Source organism: Corvus cornix, chromosome 3, assembly GCF_000738735.6.
Source record: "Corvus cornix cornix isolate S_Up_H32 chromosome 3, ASM73873v5, whole genome shotgun sequence".
Classification (NCBI taxonomy): Eukaryota; Metazoa; Chordata; class Aves; order Passeriformes; family Corvidae; genus Corvus; species Corvus cornix.
In genome coordinates, this window is record NC_047056.1 from 2,099,163 (window position 1) to 2,120,612 (window position 21,450).

Genomic DNA, 21,450 nt, shown 5'->3' on the forward strand with positions numbered 1-21,450 from the left:
CGGATTAGCTTCACCCCGTGAGCCTCAGAGCCCCGTCTGCCAGCCCACCGTGGGCATATGCAAACCAGGAGAACTCCGTAAAACCTCGCAGAGAAACATAGGGCAAACACTTCCAAACAGACACTGAGCTCTGAGGAACCAATACCAGGAACTGGCTAAGAAAACATGATAATCACCACCCCATCCCCAAAAACCCCAGCCCCAAGACAATAAAACCCCAAGAGCCCTAACCACCAACAAACAAGGAGTGATAATCTTGGTCTGCTAAGATCCCCAAAGCTCCTTCATTTTGGGGACAGCGGTTTATCTCCAAGGCTGTCCAGTCAGCCTTTCTCCCTGCAGGCTACTGAAAACAAAAGCTCATGGCTGACTTCTGACCCCTTCAGCTGAAAGCAGGGGTGGCTTTCACTCCTCTCCGGAAAGTAGAACTAGGACTGGACAGAAGAAGCCAGGGCATAAAGCTTTGTGCAGCAGTAACTTCCCACTGTCCACCTTCCATCGTTACACTACTTTGAAATCACAATTTTTTGTACTACTCATTTCACCTCATTCGCTGTCTTTGTTTCCTACTAAATCTGCCTAGCCTGCTTGTTCACACCTTTGTAAAGACTGGTGACAAGTTTTACACACTTGATATATTTGGGAAGTTTTTCAAGGTTAAAAAGCATGAGCAAGACACGCAGGGGGTGAAATACGTCCTATGCAATGACAGCACAGGCCCCAGCTCTGAACTCCACTGTGAGGTAATCCATGATCCAGTCACAAAATAACCCACAGTCACACACAGCATCATTTGAGAGTGAAAATTCTATAAAAGCATAGTTGCCAAACTGTTGGTTTGTTTTTTTTTTTAATCATAACATTAAAGCACAAGTAAAAATCCCATAGTCCACAAATACAAACTACTTAATAACTAACTCATGGTGCTTTCATAAAAATCAACTATGAAAAGTAACACAGAACTTAATGAAAACCATGCACACACGGAAATTCTACGGTGTGTTCTCCAAGTAAGAACAGGAGCAGCACTACTTATGCTGCTATCATTTAACCTGAGAAAAGCTCCACTCTTCATCCCTCAGCTCTGTTTTTTGTGCCTTCCTGAGGTCACACCTACTGGTGTGGCAGCTGTATCCAGATATTCAGGGAGATACAGCTCAGCAGCTCCTGGCCACACCCAACACACCTCAGCTCTTCCTCTGTTCCAGAGCCTCCGCTATGAGCCCGAGCAGATGGCACCTTAGAAAATAAAAAGGAAATACCACAGCGAGAGGGAAGCAGCAGCACCACAGCAGCACCTCCGTTCTTCCCAGTGCTGGCTAAGGTGGCAAAACCCCTTATGGAGTAGTGCCCCTGAAACCCGCAAGTTGCTGGAAGGCCAATTGCAGCAGTGATGAGAGTTAATGTGTGGTGTGAGGAGTCTGGAATTCCTGGGCTCTGCTCAGATCTCAAAACAAGTCACCCTGACACTCCTGTGTCACCCTGGACATGGGGGTCCATCACATCAGTGAGCTGGCACAGCAAGAGCATGAGCTGTGAGCGTGGAGTCCCTTCTGCACCTGGGAGCCAGATAACACACCCTGGAAAATGGGATAAACTTCTGCTCTCCAGCATATCTCTGCTAATCTAATTTGCATAATTCTTCCAATATCCAACTTGCTACAAGTCCTATACGTCTGAAATCCATGAAACAGGACAGATGATGTTCTGTACAAAGCACTTCCATCTGTATCTCCATGGAAGTATTTCTTTCTTGAACATCCAATTGATTTTTTTGTTTCAGCAGTAGAAAGCACAGTTTCTGTGAGGCACTCCAGTGCATTGTCTTTCTTGGGGGTTTTCTTTGGCTTTTATAATCAACAATACAATGCAATTAGCCAAAGTTCTTGGGGGCAACTGAAACATGTGGGTAATAAAACTCAGAAATACAAACTCCAGTTCTTCCCCAGAGCCCTCAGACCCAGCACTTTTGTCTGTAAATGCCTTCTTGAAAGCCAAACCCCTGAGGTAATACTAAATGACTCAAACCAAACTCATGTCTCAAATAAATTCTCTCTTGCACTGTGCAGTCAAGGAAACCCCAAGGCTGGGGAGCCTTCAGACCTCTTCTAGTTCCACTCCCCATATATCCTCAGGTAGCACTTCAGTAATCCTAATATTGAGGAGTCCTTTTTAAGGGAAGTTCTAAAATGAAATTAAAAATGCATAATTCTCACAGTGGTAAAAACTGAAGAGAAAGTGAATGAGTTTGTGTGTAGAAGTCTTTCTGCTCAACTTTCATGACACTTGGCTGAAGGTGTTAGAGATTCAAAAGAGGAAGCTGGGACTTGTGCAGAAAGTCTCTTGAGCTCAGAAATAGACAAGATCTTTCCCCAAAATCCATACACAACTGAAGGTTATAATTTTTTCTTTTTTAACTATTATCATGGACTTGTGGCAGCCATGTTCCCTTTCTCCCACTTGTATTCTGCAATGAGTAAAATGCCCATGCATCTGGCAATGTATTATTTTACTATTTCTCACCATCTCATACCCTTTTTGATAACATTTCATGCTCCACAGATGCTGCCTCTCCTGGTTCAGTGAAACTCTCCATTTCCAAGGAAAGGTCAGGAGGCTTTTTCTTTTTCCCCTTTTAACCTGCTCATGGCTGCAGAACTCCATGCCAGAAGAGATTAGAATAACAAAGCTCTCAGGCTTCAGATCAAACCATAGACTTCACCTTGCTGTAGTTCATCTTCCATCAATAACAATCAGCTGGAATTGGACAGAAAAATCTACATCGTTACAAGGCTTTTTAGAATTCAAGAGGTGCAGACACCATAGGAAAAATAATGGTAAAAGCACTGCAGCAATTACTAAAACACCTGGTCAATGTGTGTGGAGAAAATCCCTATGAAAAGTATATATGGGAATAAATCCTGTTGTTGGCAAATAAAGAACAAAATTTGCTTCAGAAAAATATACGAAATCAAATTTATGGATAGACTTTTGCATAAATGTGTGGGTAACGTGCATAGTTTGTGGCAAGTATATAAATGAAAAAACCTAAAAGTGAGAAAAAAATATTCTTGTAGTTCCAGTATCTCTTATTTTCACAAGCCATAAAGTGAAAGCATTAGATGTTGGACACTTGAGATGCTTTTAAGATTAGATAATTTAGCTAAGAAGCATGATTATAGGAAAAGCAATGGCATATGCTTATTATTAGAAAATTATATTAGGAATGGCCTCTCAGGCAGAATGGATTCTCTGAAACAGCCTTACATTTGTATAAAACCTTCAAGTCACAAGAGAAAAGAACAGCTTTATAAAGTGAAAGAAAATGACCTAAATAGGAAGATCTTTAGAAGTTCCTGCAGGAGCTCAATATCCCAAAGGGGAGGAAAATGAAGACAACTCACAATTCCTTACTTGACTTTTAAGCACTTCTTCAACGTGTCTGCATGCTCAGAACCAATTTCTCTTCTATTTTAGCTTTGACTAAAGTACAGTGAAGTCCCTGAAGTATAACATATTTAACCAAAAAATCTCCACACTAAATGATTGCCAATAAACCCAAACCGATTAGTATTTTAACTTTCAATCTTTTATACAGAAGTCACGTTTAATTCGTTCTATTGGACTGAAAGGAAAGGTCTTTGCACCACAGGTTCTCAGAAGCTTGAGCTCAGAGCTCTCCTTGAGGTCAGATTTATTTTTAAAAATCCCTCCCAAACTAAAACTTATAAAAACAAACTGGAAAAGAAGTATTAAGTTTACTAAGGTAAAAATATTTATAGCTGTTGCAGTAGCAAGACAAATTAGGTGGATGGGAGAGTTAAAGCCTAAGCAAAAGAGTAATTAAAAATAATACTGTTTAACAGTTAATTTGGGAATTGCACTTTTGCAATGTCCTTTAAATTGCTCAAAGTCTACAAAATTATCCACACTGAAGAAATTTAAAGCTATGTAAAAACTACCTTTGGCAATAGCTAAAAAGCTCATCTGCCTCACTTCTTGCCTCTTTACTTATACATAGATAAAGAAATTTATAAATTTAGCAAATCAAAAATGGCATTCACCAGAAAGAAGCCAGATATTCTCAAGATTCTGGAATTTCAAACTTCTTTATTATTGTGCACTGGATGTGAAGAGAGTTGGGTTCTGACATAAAGAATTCAGTAGAACACGGAGACTGGAAAGGCTTGACAAAATTTGCCTGTTAGTGTGTGTGTATATGTATGTATATATGTCAAAATGTCTGAAGTAGCAACTTGCTCAGAGAAGACAGAAAATTAAGCAATAAATGCTTTTTGTAACTAAGACAGGGAGCATTTCCTGCTCTATCTTTTGTATTACTAACAGCTAAAACCCCAGCTCCAGTGTTCCCCCTGGCATCCACGGACAGAACACGATAACATCAGGCAGTTTCCTGTGAGGTGATAAAATGGATTTGATTACAGTGGACAGATTTCCTCATAGTCATTACTGCAGCAACTTTTTCTTGTAACTGTGATGAAATGCTTTAACTTTTGATGCAACAAATAGGAAGTGAATATCCTGTCATACTATTGATGCTATCAGACCACAAAACTGGCTGTAGAAATGGAAGTGCTGATGGTGAAAAAAAGTGGCTTGCAAAAGGAAAATTTGAAGTTTTTCTAGTGCAGATTCTTATTTAAATGGTGATCAGGTACTTCTCTGCAGTTCTGAGAGCATAGAACTGTTACCTTTGAGAAAAATTAGTGATAAAAGAAATTAGCCTTCACCCAGCATTGAAACTTTGTGCTTTTTGTAAAATCTCATTAATGGCTACAAGAGTTTTTCTTGAGCAAGCTAAAGCCTGATGTAACAAACTGGAACTGCCACTGTTTGTGGTCATTAAAATATTTTGAAAAGGATGAAGAGGTTATTTTTGGGTTGGGCTTTTTGTTGTGGTTTTTTTTTTTTTTTAACTTACCAGTGACATGCACCAGTAAGGCAAGCAATCATCCAGTATTGGGAAGAACATACATTGAAACATTGGAAAAACTTTTCAGTTTGTCAGCAGTGTAAGAGACGAGGACAGTGAGAGAAATTACCTTAATTTTAGTGGAGAAAAGGAACGTGCCACAACCAGCAGCCCTAAGAAATACCCAAATAATTAAGTGTTAATGTAAACTTTCCCACCTATTGCCTTGTAAATTATTTCCCAATTCTAGCACTGTAGGGTATTTACAGTATTACTAAGTTACAAATTATCCGTGTTCTTATGAAGGCCCGATGAGTGATTTTAATTAGAATTAGAGCACCAACTTCAACAGCTAACAAAGAACACGTGTGTTCTTGTTTGCTCCACAATGTCACTGCATTCTGCACGTGATAAAATAAGGGATAACAGGAATTTTCCATCGTCTGGGATAATTTTTTATAAAATTTAAATATATAAGCCCAACCTGGACTGTACTGTGAAACTGAGTGAGAGAGGCGTTGTAACAATTGGGGATCTCCGGAGGGCACAGGGCCAGTGCAACGCGGCTTCTCAGGGCCGTGTCCCTCATATTCCGGCTATCCCCAAGCACGGGGAAGCCGCAGCCTGGTTGAACCTCCTGTTCCCGTGCTCCATTACCCTCAGCGCTGGTGACTACCAAGCACCGTAGTTACTAATTCCTTCTCTTTCCAGTGCTGTGGAGGACCCGCGCGCCAGGCGGCCGGGGATGCTGCGTGCGGGCTGCTGCCAGCCGAACTCCCACCGCTCCCCACCCGCTCCTCCCGCGCCAGGTACACCCCCTGGCCCCATTCCACAGGCCTGCTTCCCACCGTGCCGCGATTCCCGGGAATGCCGTGAGGGCGGATCCCGGCCCGCAGGTCCCGCCCCGTGACGCCGGTTGCCATAGCGGCCGCGGCGCCGGCCATGGCGGCCGAGGAGGAGGACGACGTGGAGTGGGTGGTGGACACCATCGCCGGCTTCCTGCGGGGGCCCGCCTGGTCCATCCCCATCCTGGAGTTCATGGAGCACAACTGCGAGGGTGAGCAGGGACGCTGGGCAGGGCAGGGTGGGCCCCCCGAGCCCACCGCCGGGCGCCTGTCCCGTGTGCGGGGCGTCCCTCCGGCCCCCGGGGTTGTGCAGGAGCACGCACTCGGCCCCTCCGGCCGCGCTCCCGCCGGGCGCTCCCCGGGGCCGCGGTGTTCCCTGCGCGAGCCGTGCGTCAGGACGTGCCATTTGTATCCATTAGCTCGTCCTGGGATTATGGCATGATCTTACCGCTGACACCGAGCGAGCGCTGCACCCTGCGGCGCCTCGGACCCCGGCACGGCCTGCAAAGCTCTCCCAGAGGCAGGAGTTTTCCTTAGGAAACCGGGCAGGGCAACCGAAAGCGCCATCCGGTCCGTGGGACAGAGGAGGAGAAGGCCCAAAGTTAAATTCCTGCAATTATCAGGAATGGTGTCCATTAAGAGGTGAAAACCCCTAAGTTTTAGGACCTCGCAAAAAATGATGGTCAGCACTGTCAGTGGTTACCGGGGATGTTTTGTAGGTGATCCTGTGTGTGAGTTTAGGTCGGAAGTAACTCCAGTTAAAACTTCCACTTCTTCCTTCCTATTCTTGAGGCAATCAAGGCATAATTTGGGACATATAGTAGCCTGGGTAAAGTAGAAGTACCGGCAGTGAGGGGGGCTGGGATTGCCCTGTAGCCAGGGGAGGGAGACCTGTGCAGGTTTGTGTCTGCAAAGAGGGAAGGAGGAAATAGACTTTCTGATGTAGAGATTTGGCTAAATTATTTCTGCTGCTTACAATTTCTGCTGCCAAAAACCACCTGGATCCTTCTGGTAGCACAGTAATGACAATTTGGGCAGGTCTGAAAGCAGTGCCTAAGCCCTTTGGAAAAAAAAGGCAGCTTTTGTTCGTGATTCTTGAAAAAAAATTGCTTCTCAGTTTCTCCCTGAATCATTTCTACTGCCCCAAACTTTGCATGAGGCACGATTGTTGTGAGTCCGTACGCCTTTCCCTCTTAAAACTAGGAAAAGAGGAAGGGAAAGCTCCTAGAGCCTTCACAGCTAGGAAGAGTTAGAGAAACCTAGACTGGAAGTTTTCTCCTGGAAAGTCTGCCTAAACTTGGGGTGGGCCAAACATTCTGGTTATGATGCAAAGGGTCTAGGTTTAGGTATCGAGGGAATTGATTTATCCCTCTCAGGAGCAATGATCCCTTCTCCTCAGAAGGTTGAGGGGAATTTACTGGCAGTAAGAAGATTTGTGGAACCGCTGTAAATTTCCACATAGTGTGAGGCAGGCTCTCATGATGGTCACTTCCTGCTGTGCTGATTCCATTGCTGGGTTTGTACTGATACACTTTGTCAGGACAGAGTCTTCGGCATTTCCCCAAACATTTAATCTTTGGGCTGGACAAGCAAATTAGCAACAGTCTGAGTAACTGACAATAATTTGTGATTCCTTGAAAATACAATTTGGATTTTGGTAATTGGTATGTAAGGACTTTAGAACTGTAGTTACTTAGGCCAAGTCCTTGCACTTCAACTTGTAAACTTATTGCAATGGTTTTCTATCTGTTAGTAAGCATTTGCTTTCTCTCTCTCCCTCTTTCTGAGAACGTGATTAATTTTTTATAGCTTGATTAATTTCCTTTTACATCAAACTGAAATTAACACATTGATGGGTGTGTATCATCCCATTTGAGGGGTGCTAGCCAAGATTTTCAGTTTTAATAGGAAAATAATGACATCTGTGTCCCCTGGCTTGTCTTGATACCGTGGTTCTTCAGCTCTTCATTCCTGTTGGGCGACCAAAGACTGTGCCAAAACCTTAAGGAATAATGACTGTGTGATTCAGGAGCCCTGACTCAAGAAAATCCAAGGCCTCTGTTCCAAGTACTTCTTAAAGCCACTTAGCTGGGAGGAGATGCTGACTGCAGCTTGCTTTCCTTGGCACTGAACCTCATCCCGCTGTGTCCCGAGCCCGGGGACAGAGCACGGTGTGTGCCGGCTTCCTGCTCTGCTCTGCAGCCGTGGGAGGAGGAAGAGGAACATCCCCTTGGCAGTGCCAGGCCAGCTGTCACTGAAGGGTGACATCCCTGTGTCACCCCTGCTTGGGATCCCCAGGGCAGGAAGGGTGGGAAAAAGGGAACAGAGAAACCAAGGTGAAAGTTGGGGTCTGCAAGAGCTGTGAGGGATCCCCAGCCAGGAGGAGACAACAGAGGCTGTAAAGTGTCTTCACCCTCCTGAGCTTGGTAATACGGTGATTGCCATAGGACTGATGGTTATAATACTTTTCCTACCAGGTGAATTTAATCCTAGGTATTTGTTAACCTTTTAATTTCTTCGTAAAAAATTTTGCCTTGTGCAAAACCCACAAGCAATGTTGGTTTTCCAAATTATGATTAAAAAGCAGATTTTCCTCTGCTTTTGGGGGACCTGAACTGTGTCATTGGATTTCTATCATTGCACTGCTGTGAGGTGTTAGAAAGTGATGCAAGTACCTCCTACTCTAGGAAGTGCCACCTCAGCTCACGCTGCGTCCAGGTTCGGAGTGACATGGCCTTGGGGCTGTCACAGCTGGGAAAGATATTGGATGCCTTCAAAAAGTCACTCTAAATTTGTATTTACACTGGTTCCATGAGCAGCACCACCATCAGAGATGTCACGTACACATGAAGAATAAATCACGCTCATCCACCAATTGAAGCGGAATTCCCATTTTTCAAATGACTTCAAAGGATGTTCCTGGGAAGTGACTTGTCCAAGTGGCTAATCTTGAAGGGGATTGAGGCAGACTTATTTCTAAGCCTCCGCTTTAATTGCCAGGTTTTACATTACCTCTCTTCGTTGTTGGCATGAAAAAAATGTAAATGAACCCCTTCAAACCTTAGTTTTCAGTTTCTCTGATTTTCTGCTTCTTCTACCTATCCTGCAGCATCGAGATCATTTGCTTGAGTAGTTCCAGTCAGGGATTTTAATATGAATTAACATGAATATTATTAATATGGCCTATAGTATAGGAATGTCCATTCTTCCTAAATCAGGAGAGATATAATTAAAATATAATTTAACTGCACCACATTTCCTCTTCGGGTTTATCTGGTTTTATGCAGACAGGGACTCATTTTCCTGCATCACCTTGGCTTCTCACTACATGAATGACATTTTTTAAGAAGTGGTTTAAGTCATTAATAAATAACATCTTCCATGTAAATACATGGAGAGTGCGAAATTTCCTGCTTGATGTGTCATCTGCTACCTTGGAACAACCTTACACAGGTTCATGGGGTAATTATTGTATTAAAACTTACTTTGTAGTGAATGTATCTGCTGAATCCTCAACTTGCTTACAAGTCTATTGTGAAGATTTTCCCAATATTAAATTATGCAGCTTTATTACTTTCACTTACCAAAAGCACACACTTAGCCTGAGTGTCTGGAAAAACACAGGACTCTTATAACCATGGCCTATGTTTTCATGTGATTAAATATATTACCCTGTAAAGGTTAATCTTGCTATTTAGGGCATAAATTAATTTGTGGTGGTTTGTACACTGACTGCAAAATGTTTTTTCTTTCCCCCCTCCCCAGTTTTTGATGATGAAGAAGAAAGCAAGTTGTCTTACACAGAAATTTATCAGGAGTACCAAGCTCTGGTGAGCATTATTCACTATTGATGGTAAATTTCTAAGCAAAACAATTTAAAATGTTGAGTATTTAGATGAACTTCTGATTGGGTTATCTTTGTTATTTAGAATTTTTCCAAGTGTTACTTAGAAATCCTGTGAGTTGTAGTTGTCATAGGCATTTTTATGCCTAAAGACCAGGTACACCGAAAAGAAACTGTAACACAGTCATAGCTCTTAGGCTGTTTTACATATTTTTCATTAAAATTAATATATCCACTACCTTCAAGACTGTATTTGTAAGCTTGATAATGTTATTTTCTGTCAAGTTAAAATGACAAACAGCAGGATGCCTGAGAACACTCACAACTGGTATTTTGTTCACTAATGACTCTGGGAAATCTTTTGAATTATTTTTCAATTATCAGGAAAAACTACAGGAGATTTTTGGAGCTTAAATACCTATAAAACAATACATGCAGGTTTCTAACACACTCTTTCTGTAATGAGGCTGGGAAATACATGATATTAAAAACCTTTGATTGAATAAATACAAACCAACATTCATTTCTGCTCTGACCCCTTTCAGACACAGACTGGCAAAAAGTCTTTTACTTAGATCAAAAACCCATGAGGAATACTAGCCAGGAGTCTGGGGGAAAGGTACACGAGTGAGAATCCTGGAAACTGGAGACGATACATTAAGGAGTAATCAAATTTAGCAATAAAAATGCTCATTTTGAACAGTTCATGAAAGCAAATGAAGCCTGAGTTCAGAAAAATCAGTTATGCTATTGTAATGATTTTCCTTTGAGTTTAAAAACCGCAACAGAAAAGAACAGACAACCATGACAAAAATTCCTATGATTCTCAGGGAAAAACCTTAGAAGGTAAGGCTTGTATTGTTTTACAGGTGGAGAGATTACTAGAGGACTACCTTAAAGAAGTTGGAATTAATGAGGAGAAATTTCAAGAAGCTTTTTCTTCTCCTCTTGCAAAGACTCACACCTCACAGGTATTTGCCTTCATTAAGGAATGTCTGGATTTAATTCTTATCTTTATGCTTTCACTTACACAGCTGGCAGGAGATGAAACTTGGGAAAGCTTTCATGGTGAAACTGTAATTTTCAATTCAGCCGCAGCTGTAAACTTACACTGGGAAACCCAGTTTTGTCATAATATTATAATATTGTCATAATGTTATTGTAGGCATGTTGATCTAAAAACATAACCCACCAAGTTATTTTCCTGACCGTGAGCTCTTCTTGTATATCTGGAAAAATAGACAGATAGGAGAATGAAATGTAATTATTAAAAACATGCTGCTCAGAATTGAAAAATCAAGCTAATTTCAAACAGACTGAGCTGGTTAGGATTTCTGTGGGGGTTTAATTTTGTGCATACCTTTCCTCCCACAGGCCATTCTGCAAACAGTGTTGGCAGCAGAAGATTTTAGACTGTTTAAAAAAATGATGGTACAGAAAAATATTGAAATGCAACTGCAAGCAATTCGAATCATCAAAGAAAGAAATGGTGAGAAGTGGTGAATGTGGGGGTTCACTGCAGGTTTTTAGTGTTCTTTCGATGACTCTTTAAGCCATTCATAAATGAGTGTGGAATGCTGGTTCTGTTCCAGTTCAAGTTACTGGAAAACATCCAGTTGATGTTACTGGGACAGGGATTTCATTACTTAGTCCTTGGCTTGCACTCTCAGTGACAGCTCTCTGTATTTTAAAGTTAACAGATTTTTCAGGTCTGTTTGTCTAAATTTCTCTGTGAAACTTGACTGAGTTTTCTGCTGCAGAATTTTGGTGACAATTCTGAGTTAAAGCAGTTAGAGCAGTTCCTCAAATGTGGCAATATCAATTGGAATTCTGCTCCTTGCATGGCAAGGATGTTCTAGTGTCTGCTGTGCTTACTCTGCAATTCACACTGAAAAATCCATATAAGAAAGCACAAGTTAAGGCCTTCATGATGCTAATACATGCATGAGAAAGAAGATAAGGAGAAAATAATCCATACCCAACTTTGCTGCTCTGGTGATGCTTCTGAAAGGATTTTAATCCCACTCCTTTCTTCCATGTCTTTAGTTTCACTATTTTGTTTTACCTTATTACTGTATGTGTGTTTTTCAGAGAATAATGTTTAAATTTCACCTTTCATATAACAACTAAATTTGGCATGGTTCAGGTGGCCATGACTGAATTGCAGCCTGCAGGAGATGCCACGTCATGGTCAATGCAGAGTTTGGCCTTAACCTTAGATGTCAAAACTTTAATTGCCAGAAATCTTTGCCTTTTTCCTACCAGGATTTAGGATTTTTTCCTCTAGGATCTAGGACCTTTGTAGAAACAGTTTCAGAGGAAGAATTACATAGCTTTGGTTTTGTGAATGTGATTTTCTTGTGTTTGGGTTTGGGGTTTTTTTAATTTTCTTCTCTGCCCATTGGAGCTCAAAATCATTTTCTTTAGAATAATGCATAAATCTTGCTGGTTTTTTCCAGGCGTGTTGCCTGAGTGTTTGACAGAGGGTTCTGATGTATTCAGTGAAATTGAACAGGAAGAAATGAAAATACTCAGGGAGGTTCTAAGGTAAGAAATCCATCAGTCCCACTTTGTACATTATTTTAAAATAAAGGTCTGTAGGAACTAATTCTTCCAGCCTTTTCCAGGAAACTGCCTTCATCTTACAGATGACAGGAATATTCTTGTCAACATCCCACCTGAGGGAAAATGGGTGGTGCTGCACAGTGGGTGTGCTCAGGAATATTGAAATAGTGCGTGAGAACTGTTGCTGTGATCTGAGATGCATGAGATCAATACAACTTCTGCAGATTTTCCCCCACTCCAGTTCACAGACACATAAAGAATAGCAGATGAATCCATCCAGGTTATGTTAGATAGTGCTATTTTCCCTCTGTATTCTGGAAATACCTCCCTTCCTGTCTTTAAATTAGCAAATGAAATAAAGGGATAGATAAGCCATGGAAATTCTTACACAATTACTTTTGCACAAAGACAGTTGAGGACAGTGGCCTCTTGTGTGTTTATCCCAATTATTTGTTTCTATTAAGACTTAAGTTGTGGAAATATTTTGGATACTGACAAATTCACATTACCTTGTAATTGCTTTGATAGTCCTCAAATATTTAAGCAGTGTTAAATTTCCCTGAAAATCACTAACACTAAAGGAGTTTTGAGTATTTACTCATGTTTCTTGTTGCAGAAAATCTAAGGAAGAATATGAAATAGAGCAAGAGAGAAAGAGGACTGAAGAAGTGAGTATCTTACCTTTGCATGGGAGTTATGGGGATGATTAAGAAATCCCCTGATACTCCTGTCCTGGCTGTGCCTGAATCCCTTCCAGGCCGTGTGTTCCATCAATGCACATATCCCACAAGAAGCATATTCCCTGCTCAGCACCTGAATCCTGAAATCCTGGTAACGGGTGTCAACCTTTCAGATCCAGAGGGCAGCTGAATTACTAATATTGTCAGGATCAAAGACACTTCCAAGTGTAAGCTGCTTGGAGATGACAGCACTCATAATCCTGCAGGAATTACCTTCAGGATCACTCTATAGATAGTGTCGCTATTCATTAAGCGTTCACAATACAGAACTAATCACCAGGACCCAGAAATCCTCTCCCAGAGAGCATCCCTTGGTGTCCGTCAGAGTAAACCACAGAGAAAGGAAACTGAATGTAAATGGGGACTGGCCAAATTGAGGAATCATGGCAATAAACCTCCTCTTGACTGGGAAAACAGGCAGGTTATCCAAATCTCTACAGACCACCAAGAGTATCAATATTCTTGATAAACAAGCCAGACTGCAGAGGCCCCAGTCGAGTTCCCCTGGCCAGAGAAGACGATAGTTAGTGCTCAGTGATATGTTTTTTGTTAAAAGAGTGTTTTAACACAAAACAATTTCATATTTTAATGAATGCTGGGGGCTTCTAACATGAATTATGTAACTCATGAACAGCATAGACCTTTCCTGGGCAGAAATTCTGAGAGATCGGCTGCATTGTCTGTAGTGTAAACAACACAATTTTAACTGGAAGTTCTTTTGGGAGATTCCTTTGTGTGGACAGTTCAGTGCCTGAGGTACAGTGCCAGGAAGTGTAACACTTGGGTTTATTTGTTTTCTAATTCAAGGCACATGCTAAACTCAAAGCTCCAGATGTTACCCACAGTTTTCCAGGAGATCCGAGAGAAGCTGTAAAAGTTAAGGAATCCACTGAGGGAGCTGAGGATTCTGAAGAAACTCCAAAATGCCCATTAGGTAATTTTGGGGCGGGGGGGAGAGCAATGCTGAGTGGGCAACGTGATGCTGGTGTTAAATTATCCAGGAATCCACTGGTATCAAGATTTTAAGAACTTGACTGGATAAAGCTGTGAGTAAAGTGTGTTTGCACAAGGTGCCCTGCAGGAATGCCTTCCAACATGGGATGTTTTACTATTCCATGATATTTCAACTTCTGTTTTACTATTTTTATCTGATGGATTTCTATTCTTTCTTTCTATTCTAATTGTTTTCTGTGTCAAATTAGAGGGATCTCATAAATCTACAAAAGAAGACCCAAAACCAGTTTGCCCAGTACAAAAAGGAACTGATAACTTACCTCAGCCCTCTTGTACCAAGGGGAAAGAAGACACTAAGAAAAGGTCTGCTGGGAAAGGTTCAGAGAACACAGTGCAAAAAGCTGGGGTGAAAGGACCTGTAAGTTAAAAACAAATAAGAAAAAAAGCCAAATATAGAACTAGAATGCAAAAAGAGAGATTACATGTAGAATATATATATAAAATAGTATTATATTGAAATACAGATTTTCTGTTATTGTAATCAGGTGGGTTTGGGTTATTTTGGGGGTTTTTTTTAAACCAACATGTAAACACTCTTTCATGTTATTCAGAGTTTAATTAGCAAAAGTTCAGCTCATGATTTCTGGTTTCAGAGTAGAATTCAGCATTCAGTCCTTTGGTAGTTTCTTAGGAGACAGCTCTGACTTGAAGCCTCAACTCGGATTTGTTTTCACCTGGTAATTTTGGAGGCAGATAGGATGTAAATGTGCTTTTCTCACACAGGACATTGATACAAAAAAAAAAATTGAAATTTTAATTTTTTTCTCCAGAATTTATCAGAAACTGAAAAGCAGCAGCTGAAACAACGTGAGGATTACCTAAAGAAAAAACGAGACCTGCTGCTGGCTACGAAGAAAGAGTCAAAAAATAATCTACCACCACCACCAAACACTGACCAGAAAGAGGAGGAATCACCTCCCAAAGAGGTGAAGGACTTTCATATAAACCCTTGGGTGGTTTCAGTGCAGGTGTCCATGCTGCTGCTGAATAGTGGGAATGGGTTAAAAACAACAAGGGGAGGGAAGTATTTCCAAGTTACTGCTTTTGCAGAAAGTTTTTTTTTGCACTGGAAGTTTCAGTGATGGGGTTGGCATTGGTTTGCTTCAGCATCATCAAATGCTCATGACTAACTTCAGTTTATGAATGGATAAAATGCCAGTTTGCTCTTAGTCTGTGACCTACTGTTTGGGCTCCTTAAATCTCAGGGATTTTCTTTTACTTCTGCAAATGCTTGAAAACTCTCTCAAAAAAGGAAAATACTAGAAGACCTTGAAACCCTCTTACATTACGAAACAATATAGTGATTGTTCTATTTCAAATCCAAAAATCATTACTCTCCTTTACAAAGCAAGTACTTAAGGGCATGTACTTAATCCCAAAGACTTTCTATTGCCTCACATATTTTTCAGAGTTGCTGAGTATTATGCTCAGAAGGTGCCCCAAATTCTGGTGACTGGGGAGCCTTCAGGACAATTGCTCAGTAGGAGCTGAAACTGAGGCTGGGGCTCCCAAAACAAGGATCAGGGCATTGGGAGAGGGCAGGGTCTGTGGTGGAGGCTGGTACCTGCCAGGGAAGCTGCTCATTGCAGTGTTGTTTTCACTCTGTTTTTAGGAAATGTCAGAAGAGAAGCAAAGGCTGCTCCAGAAGAGGAAGATGCTTGCAGAAAAGCTAAAAGAAGAAGTAATTAATAAGCGGTAGTTTTAAGAGGCTCATTGCTGACCCCAAGAACAGAAGGATGTTTTAGAATAAAGTGTCAGTAAGTGAAGGGATTTCCAATCTTACAGTGGGATTTATAGAACTTTCAGACAAGCAGCTCAGTACCTGGTCACTCCCTATTCAAATGACACTGAAACACACCATGAACACTCCTTTTCCAGAGTGCTGGAAACTCCCCGACTTTGTCCCGCAGCGAGGCCGTGCCATCCCTGCAGAGCACAGCCCTGCTCCAGCCCTGAGCCCGCAGAGCAGAGGCAGAGATGGAGAGCTGGGAAAGGAATTCCTGTGGCAACAGCTCTGGGCTCAACGTTTTAACTTCCCCATTTTAACAGTGCAGAACTTGGTTCCTTTCCTTAGCCCCTTATAAACAAATGGCTTTTCCAGCAGCGCAGTGTAATAAAGTCTGACTTCACAAGGAAGTGCACCCTTGACCACCTCATTTTTGAGAAAGCCAATGGACCTCGGGAGCCAAGACATCCACAAATTAACTCCAGGTTACAGCATTTTACAGGCTTTTGGGACAGTTTCCCAGGTCCCAGTTTGCAATAAATGCAACTTTTAAGTAAAAGGAGTTGCTTGAGTTTGAAAGCTGAGGCTGTTGCCAGCAATTCACTGCCAGAGTAGCAGAAATCTTTTAAAGTCCTTTACTCGTTTGGCTTTCACAGACTCAAAAAGAAGCCAGGAGTGGTCACCCTTTGCCCATGGCATGCCACAGCAACTCACAACAAAATAGACAAACCCACCCCTTCAAGTTTCATGGAATTTTTATTAAAACAACTATTATAAACAATACATGTTACTACACTTACAGAGTCATTTAATTCCTGAGTTTTACAGCTCAGCATTAATAGATTAAAACATCTTTACAGTGTAAAACAAGTGCAGGGGGAACTAGAATACTGCTGTCCTCTGGGAAAGAGAAAAGCAAGGAGCAGCCCTGCAGAGTGGCAGCCACGGGCAGGCTCGGAGCACAGAAACCGGGGCCTACCTGTTCAGCTTCTGGCTTTGTTGGTCCTTTTCTTGCTCGTATTTTGTCTTCAGTCCCTTGAACGTCTGAACATATTCAATAGATTCAAGTGCATTATAGAAGTTTTCAACTATGTGTGCAATAAGGGACTTAATATCTTCCTGCAGAAGAACAAAGCAGCATTTCAGCCTCAAATGGGCACAGGCAGAAGTTCAGAAAGCTTTTGAGTTCACTTTGGAAAGTAACTGATTCCTCATTCAGAGGCAAAACACTGTTGTAAAGAACAAATGTGAAGCAATCAGATTTATCCTTAATAAAAGAGATGAGATCGAGAAATATTTATAAGGCTTCCTACAGAAACAGACAATGGACTCAGCAGTGTCCCAGTGCTGTTTGTGACTTCTTTAACCAGGATGTTGCAATCTTGGAGAGCTGCATTTTGCCTTTGGACCTGAGATGCCGCGGATGTGTCAGAGCTGGAGCTCAACTCACCACTGATGAATTCACACAGCTGAGTTGAGCAGGTTGTACCAGGTGCCGTTATCCAACAGAACACTGATAACTGGTTCAAAGAGGTTTCCCTCTTTGGGATGGTGTAATGGTAATAAAATTCATCTTTCAGGCCAATTATCCTCATAAAGTGAAGAGCCATGTGTATGAAGAATAAACTCAAGAACTGGAGCAAGGGCTCCAATCTGCTTCTCATGGAAAGAACTGAAACACCTGCTGTTACCCAGAGGAAGATGCACCCCCAAACCCAGAGCATTAAAATCTCATTCACACTCATTAACACGAATTCCAAGTTCAAGTGTACACTGGAACACCTTCCACACAGGGCACACCAAGCCTGGAAGAAGGAAATCACAACAGCTCCATACTCACACAAGGCCAGAAAGGTGTGTTTTGAATTCATCAAGACCAGTACTCTGCTTAGCCTCTTCTCAGCCCCAGGACTCCTCAATAGCACTTTTCCACAGGCACATTCCCAGCAGGCATCACAGGCTGATCCCCAGGACCAGCACTGCCAAGTCACTGCCCAACACCACAGGCCTGAAAGGGGGAAAAGAAATAAAAATCATCCTTACCTTTTTCACATGTGTTTTCTGAAGCACTGGCCAGAAGTGGTACCGTGAGAACAGGAACACAGGAAATGTAAAAGAAATCCAGGAATGTAAATATTTGTGACTCCTAAGAGGAAAAATCACTTCATTCAACACTGGCACACACATATGTGTCGTAAATAACAGGAGAAGTAACAGAAGAAACAGCCTACCAAGAATGTAGACTTTGTATTTTCTTACATCAGCTGTGGCCAGCAGATTCCCTGGATTGAGCACAGTACATCCATTAACTGATCAGGTCCTCCAAATTCAGGGTCAGGATAGCAGCATCAGCTCAGTGATGAGAAGCATCCTGCAAAAAAACCCCAAAACTACTCAAAACACAAACCAATTAGCTACAAGAGTATGAATTCCCTATGTTTATATATTTTTTAAAAAACAAACGTTAAAATGAAATAGAAAAGAGAAATTTTATTTGGCTGGTTTGTTTCCTGGCTGCCCTAAGACTGGTACATTCAACAAACTTCAAACCACTTTTACTCCCACGATCACTCTGCTGGACCTTTTACATCACAAATTCTTGGACCATGAACAGACAAAGGTTGTCTAGATTTGACAATATAGCTGTGGCTGGCAGCAGATCTAACCTGCAGATGATCCATTCCCTAATAAATAAGAGATTCCTTTTTCAGAATAAGTCAAGTTTGGTGTTTATTATCAAGTAAAGCTGCAAAGAAATGGAGTTAAAAGTTTGGGGAACATTTAATTACAAAGTTTCTATGAGAACCACAGTAATAAGGTTACAGAAAAACAACAGAAGAGCAACATCTTTTCCCCACTCTTTCCCTCCTTTGGAAAGGACACAAGACTTTCTGTGGATTTAACAGCCCTAATTCAGGCAGGAAACATTCACCTCGTGCTACTTGCCAGAATATCTGAGACACTGATCTTCTGTACCTGTTATCCACAATTTACTCATTTTGTACCAAACGACCAAGTGGACACATGACCTTGTACACAACTTTCTGTGCTCATTTGCATGCAACAGGAATGAGTAACTTCCTTATGGATGTGATTTTCTCTGAGAAAAGAACAACTTCTCAGCCTGACAGAGTAACACAACAGGACACGTTTGGACTGGGCTAGTCCTGGAACAGAATAATAGGATTAAGGTTGATCTAATCACTGAACATCTACAGGACCTTAATGTTTTCCTTGCAGTCTGTGTCCCTTGGTCAGTCCACAGGTTATTACTGCAGCACAGAAATTCCCTGGAATTTCATGTTTCTGAGGAACAACAGCACTCAAACAGGGAGTGCAATGGTCGGGCAGCAACAGCTGCTTCAACCACAGGAGTGAAAGACATTCCATTTTCCCACTGCTGATTAGGACAGATTAATCTGCTAATGACAGGATTACGGGATCTTTTGGGAGGAACCAGCCAACAGTTCAAGATTATCTAAAAATACTTCTCTGGCCCTGGGCCAGCAACAACCACAACAACAATCCAGCTGCCAGTTTTTACACCCCTTGTCCCAAGGACTGTGCTGCCCACAGGCTCACACAGAGGGAGTAAAAATGCCCAGAGCACTGCAGAGCCAGGGGCAGCCTCTGCATTGGGAATGCTCCAATCAACTCCCACTCCCAGCACAGCAAAACTGACACAGAGGGCTCAGCAGAGCCAAAACTGCTTCAATGGCTGTGGCTCTTCTGCTTGGGTTAAAATCAGCTTTAAGTTTCACTCACCATTACAATTTCAAGGGCTGGAAGAATTCCCAGCTTTGCCAACGTTTTGAAAACTTCATCTCTGTTCTGAGGTAACAGGAGGGAAAAGGCACAGAATTCCTTGAAAACCTTTTGCATAGGAAAAAGTAATTACAGGTGTATTTGGGTCAGAAGACTCTGTGAAAGGAGGAAACAGCTACATTCTGTGGCAGAGTTTGTGTGCTGGCTGCTATGGACCTTCCTAGAAAATGGTATTATTCCTTCCTGACTGGTTATTAGGATTGGTTCCTTCCAGCAACAGGACTTCAGAACTGCCTGAGCAGATGTTAAACCGTAGTGCATGCAAAGATTACCAACACATCTCAGTTGCCCAGTTTGTCCCTAGGGAGCTGCTGGAAATCAGAGCTCTCTGGTTCTTTACTTCGCAGCTTTACACTGGGCCGTGTCACAGTCTGGGAAGGTTGTGATGATTCCCACGGGAAAGTGCTGCTTCTTTTAAGGACACACAGGTGCAGCTCCACTGCCTTGCTGCTCCCAGCTTTGCAAGTGTAAAATCTAAACTGCTTCATAATAAAACAACAAAGATGAAAATAGCCCTAAAACATGAGAGTCACTGAGATCTGCTCTGACAGTTGGGGGCTCACACAGCGCTGCCACCTCTTTGTCTCTCCCTGACACCTCCAGCTCCTTTTGCCTTCAGCACATTTGCTTTTCCACTGCACTCCAACAAGCCACTTCCTGAGGCCAGCTGAGAGAAGGACAATTAAAACATTGAGCTCCAGCAGTCCCTTTTTAATAAACACAATCACACAAACTGCCCCAGAACACCAACCACCTGAGTCCCACCATTAAAGTGATTTTTCAAAAGCCTGACATTTAATCATGAAAACAACAACTGGTGCTCTAAGCAGGGGCAGTTTAAGATCTTGCATAGAAAAGCCACAGAAAACAACAAATACTCGCTTACTTTACAAGCAGGCTTAAAAAGGATGCACAAATATATCAAGTCACAGAAGACATTAAAATACCTGGAATAAAAATGGGATGTTTCATGTTACCTGTACCTGGCAGATTTTTTCCCCAGTTTCATCACAGGCAGCTTTTTCTTAAAAGCTCAGTGCTAAATCATAGTTCTCTGCTTCTGACCAAACAATCAGTGTGTCCTGTTTGAGATAAAACCAAGAAAAGAATTGTTTCTGAAACAGGTCTGCACTGCATATTAATCTCTATTCCCTTACCATATATGCCTGTAGAAGACATGTATTAAATCACTTGTTCTGTCGTAAGGGACATCACCTTTCTTTGGAACTATTTTATGAGCACTGCCTTACACAGCATATATTTAAATATACTTCTTTTTCCCCATACTTGAACCACTTACACAGGCAAGAACAGAAAGATGCTTTAGAATAAATCATCAGTAAGTGAAGGGATTTCCAATCTTACAGTGGGATTTATAGAACTTCCAGACAAGCAGCTCAGTACCTGGTCACTCCCTATTCAAGTGACACTGAAACACACCATGAACACTCCTTTTCCAGAGTGCTGGAAACTCCCCGACTTTGTCCCGCAGCGAGGCCATGCCATCCCTGCAGAGCACAGCCCTGCTCCAGCCCTGAGCCCGCAGAGCAGAGGCAGAGATGGAGAGCTGGGAAAGGAATTCCTGTGGCAACAGCTCTGGGCTCAACGTTTTAACTTCCCCATTTTAACAGTGCAGAACTTGGTTCCTTTCCTTAGCCCCTTATAAACAAATGGCTTTTCCAGCAGCACAGTGTAATAAAGTCTGACTTCACAAGGAAGTGCACCCTTGACCACCTCATTTTTGAGAAAGCCAATGGACCTCGGGAGCCAAGACATCCACAAATTAACTCCAGGTTACAGCATTTTACAGGCTTTTGGGACAGTTTCCCAGGTCCCAGTTTGCAATAAATGCAACTTTTACTTAAAAGGAGTTGCTTGAGTTTGAAAGCTGAGGCTGTTGCCAGCAATTCACTGCCAGAGTAGCAGAAATCTTTTAAAGTCCTTTACTCGTTTGGCTG

General features: G+C 42.0%; 1 protein-coding gene across 1 annotated transcript; it reads left to right on the forward strand.

Moving 5' to 3' along the window:
• The first annotated feature begins 5,840 nt into the window (after positions 1-5,840).
• On the forward strand, positions 5,841-20,468 carry CFAP36 (cilia and flagella associated protein 36). Its single transcript, XM_010402999.3, has 10 exons — positions 5,841-5,990; positions 9,544-9,608; positions 10,492-10,593; positions 10,997-11,111; positions 12,082-12,169; positions 12,804-12,855; positions 13,735-13,861; positions 14,130-14,299; positions 14,712-14,867; positions 15,554-20,468. Exons 1-10 carry the CDS (start codon positions 5,876-5,878, stop codon positions 15,638-15,640), a joined length of 1,077 nt encoding a protein of 358 aa, XP_010401301.1. The 5' UTR covers positions 5,841-5,875; the 3' UTR covers positions 15,641-20,468.
• The last annotated feature ends 982 nt before the right edge of the window (positions 20,469-21,450 follow it).